We start from the raw sequence: 12918 nt of genomic DNA, 5'->3' as shown, positions 1-12918 counted from the left end.
TGGCTAGTGATGTTGAGCATCCTTTCATATGTCTTTTGGTCACCTGTCCTCTCCAGAAGTGTCTGCTTAGCTCCTTTCCCCATGTTTCAATTAAAAAAAATCAAGTTGAATGAGTTCTTTATAAATTTTGAATATTAACTCCTTATCAGATGTATCATTGGTGACTATGTTTTCCTATTCTGTAGATTGTCATTTTGTTTTGTTAATGGTTTCTTTTGCTGTGCAAAACTTTTTAGTGTGTTGTAGTTCCATTTGTTTATTTTTCTTTTATTTCCCTTACCAGGGGAGATATATCAGGAAACTTATTGCTAAAAGAAATGTCAGAGATTTTATAGGCAGGGGTAATTTTTGAGACCAGTCTTTGAGGTTTGTTCTGACCCTTCTTAGCACTTCTTAGCTGTCTCTTTTCCTGATTATCTCTAGTGACTACATAGCCTATGTTTTAGCTTGTTGCTTTTAAGTAAGAGGAGCTACCAGCCTTCTCTTTTTTGTTTATCACCAAAATCTTCATTGTTTCTATAAGAAACTTTAGGCTTACTTTTTCCTACACTCTTTTTGAACTAAAACCAGATACTCTGGGGAAAGCTTCAGAGCTCTCTGTTCCTATGGACTGTCTTTTCCCTTGAGCAAAATCTTTAACCTAGTGGTCTGGGTGCTGAGCAAGGCCATAACCTCTGGTCTTCCCTGCTTGCCTCTCCCAGCACAGAATTGCTACCTCCATATTTTTAGCCTGCCACTCTTGGGGTAGATTCTCCTCCATATGTATGGGGGCTGAGATTTGAGAAGGATCCCTCAAATCTGTCTGTCACACTTGCCTGGACTTTAGGTTCTTCAGCTCAGAGTTGAAGATGATGAGATGTGGTAATGAGATATTGTGTCCTTGGATTGGGAGGTGGGGGGAGAGAGAGGCCTGTCTTCTTGGCCACACTTGCCTGGACTAGAGCTTGTGGCAAGCTTAGCTGGGAAGAAAGAAGTGTGAGAGATAGCAGGTCATAGCTCAAATGCCCAAACTCTCCTTGTTCTAAGTTTTAGTATATTTTCTTGAATAAATGTTTTTTTCATATATCATATAACATTAAGACAATTTCTAGAGACTTTAAATGGTTGTTTTTATGGTTTCCATCAGCTATGCTTATTTTCATGGGAAATGGGTCCAGGGAACATCTTCATGCCACCATCCTGAAAGTAAAATTCCTTACCACTTTCTTTTAAACCCTTTTGTGCTACTCCTTAATCTCAGCATATACTTTTTACCACTTTTATATTTTCTCAGTTTATAATTCTGTCACCTGGAAGCTTTGTTACCCAAGGTAATTTACTTATTTCTAAGTCATAATTGCTTCACTTGTAAAGTGAGGATAAAGCCACTTACCTTTCAGGGTTGGTATGAGGATTAAATGAACTAATGTATTCAAAGTCCATGGCATAAAGTATAAAGTAGTTGTTGCTCCCTATTTCTCCTTTATTCATCACAAAGCAGCTAGTAGCTGTTTTTCAGGAAAAATGTGATATTTCAAATATACATAGAACAGAGATAAAATAAAGTACACCCATGAACCCACCATTCAGCTTAAGAAACAAATTATAGGTACAATTGGAGTCCTGTGTATACTCTCCAATATTTCCTGCTCCTCCCTCCCTCATCAGAGGGAACCACAGTCTGCAATTTGCTTCTATCATTTCCAAGAATGTTTTCATACTTTACTACTTACCTTTAATAAAGAAAAAAATGGTTCAAGTGTGCTTTTTCTCTGATGGCTGCATGAACATCCTGTGTGTATAAGGGCAAATTTCTTAACACCAATAAAAAGTGATCTCTCTCATGTTAGCTTCCCATTTCTACAAGCATATTCTTTTCCTTTTAGTCTAAAAGCATCAATTCTGGATGACTATCAGAAAGAAATGGTATACCTCAAACAGCAGCCTTTTGTAGTATTTAGAGAACTTTCTGTGTGCTAAAATGTTGCTGACTGAATGTACCCATATTATGAATTTAAGTTTATAAATAATAATAGAAATTCATTCAAACTTTATGATTTAAAGTTTGTTATATTTGTTAATTTTAACTCTTCAAGTTTAGAAGAAATTCTACGCTGTTTGCTTGATTTTGGTTAGTGGTGTTTTTTGAGACTTATATTACACCTTGAAACAGTGTAAGACTCAGTGGAGTCCAATAGAACTGAATTTTTATCTTAGTGGTTGATTTACATGTAAAAAATGGAAATTTAATGAAAATGCTTGGGGTTTTTCTCAGATGTGCTTTTAATATAATCACAGCTAGTTTACATGCATCTTTAATTTATGCTGACATAGTAGAAACGAGAACAGTTGAATGAAATTCACAAAAATTCAGATGAAAATCTTCTGTTAGATGAAAGTTTCAGCTGAAATAAGGACATTGGTGGATTTCTGTTCTTTTCCTAACAAAGCAGTAGATGCTTACAAGCAGAAAAATCACTATTGAGCCTGAGCAAACCAGTCAGTTGAACGGCTTCCTTTTGGCCTGCAGGTGGCAGTATCATACCAGAAATGTGTGTTGCAATTGGCACCAAGTAGGCAAGCGGCCTTAATACTGCATGATTGCATGTTGTTGCATTGTAAAAAGTGCAGTAATGTATTATCTGAATTTGGATATATAAGCAGACTCCAGCTTTGGTGTATCCTCATATTTACATATATTTGAATGACTGCCCCAATCTTTTGCTATGCCCTGGGTGAGGTTGTTTGGGATTTCCCCTCTCTCTCCCCTCTGGTTTGCTACTGTAGTTCATGTTTCTCCCTTACAAAAACACCCACTTCTCTCCCTTGATTCAGTGTGGCATTCATTCTTTTCACAAGATAGAGAGACCTGGCATTATAAGAGATGGAGAGAGAGTTAGTGCTAAGACAGATGTGGACCTTAGCCTCTATTGCAGTAACTACAACAAACACCATGGTGTACGTTTCCTCTTGTTAGTTATATTCACTCTCTGTGACTACTGTTGTCAGCAGTAAAGACTATGGTAAAAACACAAAGTTGTGTGCTTGCTTTGGGGACAAGGAGCACAGGAAAAATTCTGAGACTAGGTTCTGTTCTGTTTCTGTCTTTGAAGAACCAGGGAAACAAGAAAATGAGATTGAACACAAAACAAAAAATGGTGGGGACAGAAAAAAAGGAGCAAACAGCTTAGTCTCTGGGACTAGATAAATGAAAAGGGGATAATAGATATCCACCCCACCCAACTGAGCAGCATCCTTGGAATTTTCCACTGGTCAGAGGCCAGGGCCTCTCAGTTCCTTATGCCTCATCTCCCCTTTCCAGGCCACAGTGATTCCCATGAAAGCTTGGGGAGGGGAAATATCTGAGTATTTTCTAGCTGTTCTAGGTAGAGTTATCATTATTCAAAGTACCAATCTATGCAAAGATTCCACAGTAACACAGTTACATGAAATGGTTAAGCTCTGTGGTAATATTTTAATGTAAGATATTTTTCCAGCCCAATCCAGAACTTACCCCTACGCACCATGAATTCTATAAGATAAATGTAAGTTGAGTTTCAAATAACATTTACATATTGAGAAATAATTCTGTTGTGTTATATCACATATACAAAACATATTAAGCTTGAAAAGCAAGACTCAACTCACATTTCAAACACCTGTATAAAATTAAAAACTGCCTTTTTAAAGACAGATTGTTCTCTGATGTAATAATATAAAGGGTGAGGCAAAAGTAGGTTTACAATTGTTCATATGGAAAATAATATAATAATTAATGAATAATAATACAAGAATAAAATCTGTGTTTCATGGTCTCACAAATATAAACCTTTTGCCCCAACCTGTATATATCTTTGTATAATGATATTAATTTTTATAATGAAATTTATTGGCCAATTAAAATGTATCTTTTAGGATCTATTTATCATAATGGACAGGTACTTTAAAAGATATTTTTGTTCTTTTGTTGCACTAGTAAAATGTTCTTTTCTTTTTTTAACTTTTATTTTTCAATTACAGTAATAAAATATTCTTTTCTTTTAAATAACCAGTGATCTCATGTTACACTGAAAAATTTAAAAACTCCTATAATATTTAACAGGCCTGAAAGTTAGAATGCTGCATGGGAAGCAATAACCGCATACACTATAACATTCGCTTTTAATTGTTGTATCCCTTGTATCAATTAGAGTAGAATGTTGAGGATGTGGGTGATTATTTAGTCAAGAAAAAAAAGTAAGACTTTTGAACAATGTTGAAAACAATTAGGAAAGTGGTTTCCTCTTAAAGTACATTTCTACTCAAATGCAGTTTCTAAATTTGAGTTATTTTCCTAATTATATTTTATATGTGGTAAATTTCTAAACCTCTCTGTACACTTTACAGTCTTGATTGGAAATTAAATATCACTTGAATTTTCATTAAGCTGGTAATCCCATCTTAATGGTAGTTTTTTAAAATGAGATTTTAGCAAGGTATAATATTTGCCTTGAAATAATGATAATATAGTAATAAGAATTCATCTAATGACTATTTTAAACTGTATAAAATGCTTTCCTATACAAAGACAGTGTGGTGTCATAGAAAGACCTGAGGCCTTGACTTCACACTTGGGTACAAACCCCAGCTTAGCCACGTTCTTACTGTTACTCACTGTTCCTGAGACTTAAGTTTTCATTTGTAAAATGAGGATAACACCTGCGTTGAAATGTGAATCTTAAACAAGAACAAAGGCATGCAAAGATCTTAGCATGAAACAGTAGTCTTACAAACCCCAAGTTAATCTTCACAATTTTAGTAGAAAATAGATTTTATCTCTATTTAACAGATGAGCTAATTGAGGCTAGGTCACTGATCCAGGATCACCAAATCTGTTTTATGACTTCAAATCCTGAGCACTTTCCTCCCTTCAGTTGCTTCTGGAGCAAGATTTCAGAAACTGATAAAGTAGCATCAATTATTAGATGTAACCACTCAGATGTGATCTACCTTTCCTTAAGGCAGCGATTCTCAGCCCCTTTCCCATCTGACATACGTGTGATACTCAAGACTGCTGGGACATTAGCTGAAACTATTCTTTTCTTACCTGTTAAAAAGCCCAAGGAGGAAGAGTGTATATTAATAGGGATAACTTGCAATCCATTCCATTCCCAACACTTCTAGTGTTTAATAATAACAAGTTTCATTGAACATTTTACAACTTATTACAGCGCACCATACTTGGGAGCAACAGCATAAAATGTGTTTTAGGGAGAATAAGTCTGTCACTTTACGGTTGAGGATTTCTGTTGGAGAGCGATGAAAAAGATTGGTAGGGCTAGTAGGAGTCTAAAAAGTTAGGACCCGATCTCAGAGGCAATCAGAGGTTCTTGAGTAGGGAAGCAATGGGATTAGAATGGTTGTCTGCAGGATGGTTCAGATGTGAAAAAACCTGGAAGCCAATTGACCAGTTGGTTTACTGAAGTGAACCAGATAAAAGAGCCTGAACTGAGGTAGTAGCAGTGGGAATGGAAATGAATAAACAGATACAAGAAGACTTGTGACTGATAGGATATGCATGGGCAAGCAAGGAGGTAAAGGTGTCAAGTGATAGGCAGAAGTTTCAAATGCTGTCACTTAGACAGTCGGTATTCTTCTTTAATTACATTTTATATCAATATATATTAGAATGATCTTGTAGACTCAGAACTCAACATTCTATTCATGGAAAATACACAATCCACAGAGTACTAAATGACAGAGAAAGCACAAGCTCAGAATAAGACATTTATAGGACATAGTTAATAAACTATATATACAATTTTCTTTATTTTTAACCAAGTTGGTTGGGTAGCTTGCTATACTGCTTTCAGATCCTAGGTTAAGTGACTTCGTAATTAGTCACACAAACATGCTGCTATCTGAATTTAGGACTTAATTCTGAAACATTACAACTGGGTGCCCTGGTGGTACAGAGCACCGGGTAAGTTGCTGCCCTTGGCATCTGACCAGTCAATAACTAGAATGTTTGAAGTTACTAAGAAAATATTTTTTAATTCTTTTTAAAAATATTTTTATTAATTATGCCATTACATTTGTTCTATTCCCCCCTCCATTCCCCTTCACCCTGCACACCCCCTCCCCCACCATTCCCCCCCTTTAGTTCATGACACGTGTTTCAAGTTCTTTAGATTCTGTATTCCCCTACTATTCTTACCCTCCTCCTATCTATTTTCTATCTACTGTCTATGCTACTTATTTTCTGTACCTTCTCCCCCCTTCTCCTTCTCCTACTCCCCTGTTGCTAACCCTCCATGAGATCTTCATTTCTATGTTTTCACTCCTGATCTAGCTGTCCTTTTAGTTTGCTTTTGGTTTAGGTGTGGTTGTTAATAACTGTGAGTTTGCTGTCCTTTCACTATTCATCTTTTTTATCTGCTTTTTCTTAGGTAAGTCCCTTTAACATTTCATATAATAAGGGCTTGGTAATGATGAACTCCATGAATTTGATCTTATCTGAGAAGCACCTTATCTGTCCTTTCATTCTAAATGAAAACTTTGCTGGATAGAGCAATCTTGGTTGTAGGTCTTTGGATTTCATGACTTGGAATACCTCTTTCCAGCCTCTTCTTGCCTTTAAGGTCTCTTTTGGGAAATCTGCTGACAGTCTGATGGGAAGTCCTTTGTAGGTGACTGTCCCCTTAGCTCTTGCTGCTTCTAGGATTTTCTCCTTCATTTTAATCTTGGCTAATGTAATTATGATGTGCCTTGGTGTGTTCCTTCTTGGGTCCACCTTCTTTGGGACTCTCTGAGCTTCTTGGATTTTCTGGAAATCTATTTCCTCTGCCAGAATGGGGAAGTTCTCTTTTATTATTTGTTCAAATAAGGTTTCCACTCGTGACTGTTCCTCTTCCCCTCTGGTACCCCTATAATTCGAATGTTGGAACGTTTAAAGATGTCCTGGAGGTTCCTAAGCCTCTCCTCATTTTTTTGAATTCTTGTTTCTTCATTCTTTTCTGTTTGGTCATTTTTTCCTTCCTTCTTGTCTACTCCCTTGATATGAGTTCCAGTCTCCTTTCCATTACTATTGGTTTCCTGTGCATTTCCATTCATTTCAATTAGTTTAGCTTTCATATGTTTCTCTAATTTGTGACTAAAATCAACCAGTTCTATGAGCATCCTGATCACCAGTGTTTTGAACTGTGCATCTGAAAGTTTTGCTATTTCTTCGTCACTTAGATTTATTGGCTCTGGGGCTCTGAGTTCTTCTTGAGCCATTTTTGGTCTGTTCGCGCCCGGTAAGTATGAGGAGCGGAGCCTTAGTTGTTTACCAGGGTGGGGCCACCCAGGTTGCTGGTTTGTGACACTGTATGTGGGGGCGGGGTGAGAGAGGGAGCAATGGAGATCCTCTCTGCTCGCCCAGTCCGTACCACCACTCGCACCTTATCTGAGTGGAAATGTGGGAGCCCACCGCCCTGCGCCGGGTGGTCTCAATGCTCGCCTCTTCACTGGTTTATCTGCACGCAAATGCTCAATCGACTCCAGACAGCCAGCCATGCCTCTTCCCTGTGTCTGCCCATAGCTAACCCACACCTGGGATCCATGCCTTCGGCTGCTTGAGCACCACCTGGTTGGGGATCTTTTTGGCCAACACGCTCCGCTGCTGGCTTCTCCCCTCTTACCGGTTTAGCTGAGCATTTCATTGTCTTTGGACTCCATATTGTCAATTTTCTGTGTGGTTTGGTTGCGTTTATTGTTGTTAAAGTTTTTGTTGTTTTTAGATTTGGTTGTGCGCGTACGCAAGGTGTTTCCACCTACACCTCTATCTTGGCGGAAGTCAAAGAAAATATTTTTTAAACCTGACATTGAGAGGATCTGATAGACTATATTCCCTATACCCATAGGTGCAGGATCCTTAAGGGTAGGGAATTTTGTTTTGTTCATAGCAGTGTCCCCAGCAGAGAATGGAGCCTATTGCTTGGTAGATGCAATAATTGTTGGATGAGTAAATAAATGTTTGACTCACCATTGTAGCCCCAAGCTCTGCATGCAATGCTACTTGCATAGAGGAACTGAATAAAGGTTTATTGAATTGAGTTAAAATGAATTGGACAGTATTTAGATTAGTGACGCAAATTTTTACTTGGTTTTAAGTTGTGTGAAATACACTGAAATAATGTTCAGTTAATATTTTTATGGAATATTAAGCAGTAACAGAACTGTATTTGTTCTTTTGCTAGTGATGATCTGGAGCAATTTATGGAAAATCAAGGTGCATCCAGCCCAGGTATACTTATTTTAACGACAAGCCTCAGCAAACCATTCATGCGACTGGAGAAGTATGTTACGCTCTTGCAAGAGTTGGAACGGCATATGGAGGTAAAAGAAAGTGAGCTTTTAAAAAATATATGAGGGGGCCAGGATGGGAGAAATAGACAAAAAACTGTACTTGAAAAATAACTAAATAAAATTATTAAAAATATATATATGAAAAAAGTATTTTAATTTATGTTTATTTTTATTTTTTAAATTTAATTGTTGTTCAAGTACAGTTTTCTGTCTTTTACTCCCATCCCAGCCCATGTATTTTTAAAAATGTTTTCCTACACTGACTCAAAATTTACCTCTTCTTAACTTACATTTTTTAAATATTTTATTGTTGTTCTATTACAGTTATCCCAATTTTTCCTCCTTTGTCCTCCTCTACCCATTCTACCCTCCCACAGTCCATCCCAATACTGTTGTCATGTCCATGGGTTATTTATACATGTTCTTTGATTAGTCCCTTCTCCTTTCCACCAGTATTTCCCTTTCTTCTTCCCTCTGGTTGTTGTCAGAGTGTTTCATGTTTCCATGCCTCTGGTTCTGTTTTGATCATTAGTTTATTTTTGTTCATTAGCTCCCTCTTATAGGTGAGATTATATGGTATTTGTGTACAAAGTATGGGTCTCTACTTTTGGAAGAAACTGCCAGTTTGCCTTCAGACTAGCCTTGCTGGGGAATTCAGAAAAAGCCTTAGTTTCCAAATTTACTTCATCCAATCTTCCTTCTTCCCAGACTTTAGTTTTTTTTCTTTTAATAAGAAATAAGCAAAATAGGAAAGAGGCATTCTTTTTTCTTTCCTTTGAAGGTTCTTTGCTTTTTAAGCATTTTTATTTATCTCTTCCAGCTTTATTGAAGTATGACAAATAAATAAAAATTGTATCTATTAGGTTATACAACATGATTTTTAAGGTGTGTAATGTGATGATTTTATACACCCACACACATTGTGGAATGATTACCACAATCAACTTAATTAACACATCCATCACCTCACAGTTACCTTTTTTATAGTGAGAACAGTTCAGATCTAACCTCTTAGCAAAAGCATACAATGCAATGTTACAAACTATAATCACCATGAACTTATTCATCTTATAACAGAAATATCCCCACCCTTTACTATTAAATATTCATGATCATTCTACCTCCTCCTCTTCTCCTAGCTTTCATCCTGTTGCTTCACTCAAATCTCTGCTAACTTGTTGACTTAGGTTTTCTTCTGCATCTGTGGATGGGGGTTCATCTTTATCTGTAGGTGATGGTTCAATCAAAATTGTCCAAGAAAACTTTTGATCTGATACTTTATTGTGGGATATAGATAGGAATATTTATTTCCAGAACACTGTAGGCATTCAGCTGCCTGATTCTGGATTATAATGGGAGATTCTGGTATTTCCTTAAAGATTAATAAATGGGTCCAATATTAGTTTATTTCTTTATGCATCAATACATGTACATCAAGGTCCCCTCACATTTTTGTTTATAAACTTACAATTAATTTGCCACACCTGTAGCATAGCCACAATGTTTTCTAAATATTAAGACTTCAATGAGTCCTGATAATTGAGTTTTTTACCAAGAGCCCAGGTCCTCTTTTTAAGAACCAAGTAACAGGGATACCTTCTTAAGCCAGACTTGCCTGATCGAACATGGGGCTTAAGGTGTGGTTGTGGGAGGCTGCAGTTACCCTACTTGCTCTTCCTGTGCCTGGGGAAAGGTTTTGAGGTTTATAAGGTTTGATTATCTTTAAAGAAAATGGTTGCACACAGCTGGTTTTGTCAGCATTTATAAGGATTGAAAGCAGATACTCTGAACAAAACTATATTCTCAGGTTTTCTGATCTGCCAAAAAGCTGGAGGCAGTGGGTAGCTAGTGAGTAAAGCCTGCTGGAATGAAATTTCAGTTAGGGCTCAGGAAGGTATTGACCTCTGGATGCCTTTTTAAAAGCTAAACCAGTTCAATGAACCGTTTGAGGTTTGCCCCTCCTTGCTTATCACAAAAAAACAGAAACTAGTGGTCAGTTTCTGTTACTGCTCAGTGCTGAACTATGAATATACACTTAATTTGGGAGAAAATTCCCCAAATGCTCCTACTGCCTAGATCCTCTATATTGGCCTTCCTTATATCAGACCCCATTTCTACTTCTGCCTCCATTTGTTGTCGGTCACCTGCTTTTGGCTGCCTTCCATTTCCCACCATCAGATATACATACCCTTAGCACTAGTTCGCCACCTGCAAGACACTTGATCCAGCTTTCTAATTGTTTAGCATGGCTGCTAGCTAATTGAAGAGTAGAGCCTATTTGGGTAAGGATAAATTTAACTATAAAAGAATATAATCTTTCCTTTTATAAGCAATACTATTCTTGTCTTGGGTCAGACCTCTAGTCTGTGCAGGTCTATATTCTATCGCCCAGAGCTGGTTGAGTAGCAAATTTTGTCATTCTATCACTCCAGCTGAATTCCAAAGGTTGGGCACACATACACCCCAAGGTTAGATACATATCTATGACTCATATACCCCCACATAGGTGTACATCTACCCCTAAGAACCTCTACTTTCTCTTCATAAACAGTTATGGAGATGTGCATTTCTCAAAGCCATTTTTGGACCTGTCCACTTTTGGGGATTCTAAGTACCATGGAATTGCAGACCATATGTAATCTTTGCTTAAGAAGGAGCATGTGGTATAAAACCTGTAATTGTTCCCATTTGCCTTTTTGAGTCTGCTGAAAGAAAATGGAGTCATTTTAGATGAAATTGGATTGATTTTTCTCTAAAGACCACTCTGTTTCCATAATTCCCTATCTCTTGTCATGTGCTAATAATGTGACTTAATGATGACCCCAAATAATGACTACTTATTAGCAGTCAAAAAAGAAATGGGAATTTTTGCCTCAATAACCACACTTTGTATGTCATTACCAAATATAATGAGGTGTTACAAGCTGTCTTAATTTGGTTATATGTTATTTCATATTATTATTTTAAAATATATTTTATTGATTATGCCATTACAGTTGTTCTATTTCCCCCCTTCATTCCCCTCCACCCTGAACACCCCCTCCCCTACCATTCCCCCTCTTTAGTTTATGTCCATGTGTTTTGAGTTCTTTAGATTCTATATTTCCCCTACTATTCTTGCCCATCCCCTATCTATTTTCTACCTACCGTCTATGCTACTTATGTTCTGTGCCTTCTCCCCCCTTCTCCTCCCACTCCCCTGTTGCTAACCCTCTATGTGATCTCCATTTCTATGGTTCCACTCCTGATCTAGCTGTCCTCTTAGTTTGCTTTTGTTTTAGGTGTGGTTCTTAATAACTGTGAGTTTGCTGTCCTTTCACTGTTCATATTTTTTATCTTCTTTTTCTTAGATAAGTCCCTTTAACATTTCATATAATAAGGGGTTGGTGATAATGAACTCCTTGAATTTGATCTTATCTGAGAAGCACTTTATCTGTCCTTCCATTCTAAATGAAAACTTTGCTGGGGAGAGCAATCTTGGTTGTAGGTCTTTGGATTTCATGACTTGGAATACCTCTTTCCAGCCCCTTCTTGCCTGTAATGTCTCTTTTGAGAAATCAGCTGACAGTCTGATGGGAACTCCTTTGTAGGTGAGTGTCCCCTTATCTCTCGCTGCTTCTAGGATTCTCTCCTTCATTTTAATCTTGGCTAATATAATTATGATGTGCCTTGGTGTGTTCCTTGGGTCCAACTTCTTTGGGACTCTCTGAGCTTCCTGGATTTCCTGGAAGTCTATTGCCTTTGCCAGATTGGGAAAGTTCTCCTTTATTATTTGTTCAAATAAGTTTTCCACTTGTTCTTTCTCTTCCCCTTCTGGTACCCCTATAATTTGGATGTTGGATCGTTTAAAGATGTCCTGGAGGTTCCTAAGCTTCTCCTCATATTTTTTGAATTCTTGTTTCTTCATATTTTTCTGTTTGGTCATTTTTTTCTTTCTTCTGGTCCACTCCCTTGATTTGAGTCCCAGTTTCCTTTTCATTGCTATTGGTTTCCTGTGCATTTCCCTTCATTTCAATTAGTTTAGCCTTCATTTGTTCCTCTAATTTGTGACTAAAATCAATCAGTTCTATGAGCATCCTGATCCCCAGTGTTTTGAACTGTGCATCTGATAGGCTGGCTATTTCTTGGTCACTTAGAGTCATGGGCTCTGGGGTTTTGAGTTCTTCTTGAGCCATGTTTTGGTCTGTTCGTGCCTGTTAGGTATGAGGAGTGGAGCCCTAGATGTTCACCAGGGTGAGGCAACTCAGTCACTGGGTTGTGACACTGTATGTGGGGGTGGGGTCAAAGAGGGGTAATGGCGGTCTCTTCTGCTGCTTCCCGCCACTGGGGCCTGTATGGTCTGTCTCACTGCTCGCTCCTTTGCTGGTTTATCTGCGCAAAAATGTGTGACTGTGGTCAGCTTGCCGACTTGCGCCCTCACTGGGTCCGCCCATTGCTACCCCACACCTGGGATCCACCAATGGCTGCCTGTGCACCTCGGTCAGTCCAGGGGATGTTTCCTGCCCAACCCTGTTCTGCTGCTGGCTCCGCCCCTCTTACCAGTCTGGCCCAACGGTTCATTGTTGTAGGACTTCTGTATAGTTCAATTTTCTGTGTTTTGGCTACATTTTT

General features: G+C 37.9%; 1 protein-coding gene across 2 annotated transcripts in view; it reads left to right on the top strand.

Moving 5' to 3' along the window:
• ARHGEF6 (Rac/Cdc42 guanine nucleotide exchange factor 6) overlaps positions 1-12918 on the top strand; it is a 164139-nt gene that overhangs the window by 120336 nt on the left and 30885 nt on the right. For both annotated transcript variants that reach the window (XM_037157059.2, XM_037157058.2), the window contains exon 10: positions 8199-8337. In XM_037157059.2, coding sequence (XP_037012954.2) covers positions 8199-8337 — 139 coding nt within the window. The remainder of the gene's footprint in view (positions 1-8198; positions 8338-12918) is intronic.

This window comes from Artibeus jamaicensis, unplaced genomic scaffold, assembly GCF_021234435.1.
Source record: "Artibeus jamaicensis isolate MK-2021 breed Jamaican fruit bat unplaced genomic scaffold, CSHL_Jam_final contig_240, whole genome shotgun sequence".
NCBI lineage: Eukaryota > Metazoa > Chordata > Mammalia > Chiroptera > Phyllostomidae > Artibeus > Artibeus jamaicensis.
Note: the sequence above shows the minus strand (reverse complement) of the source record. Positions and strands in the feature narration are given on the sequence as shown.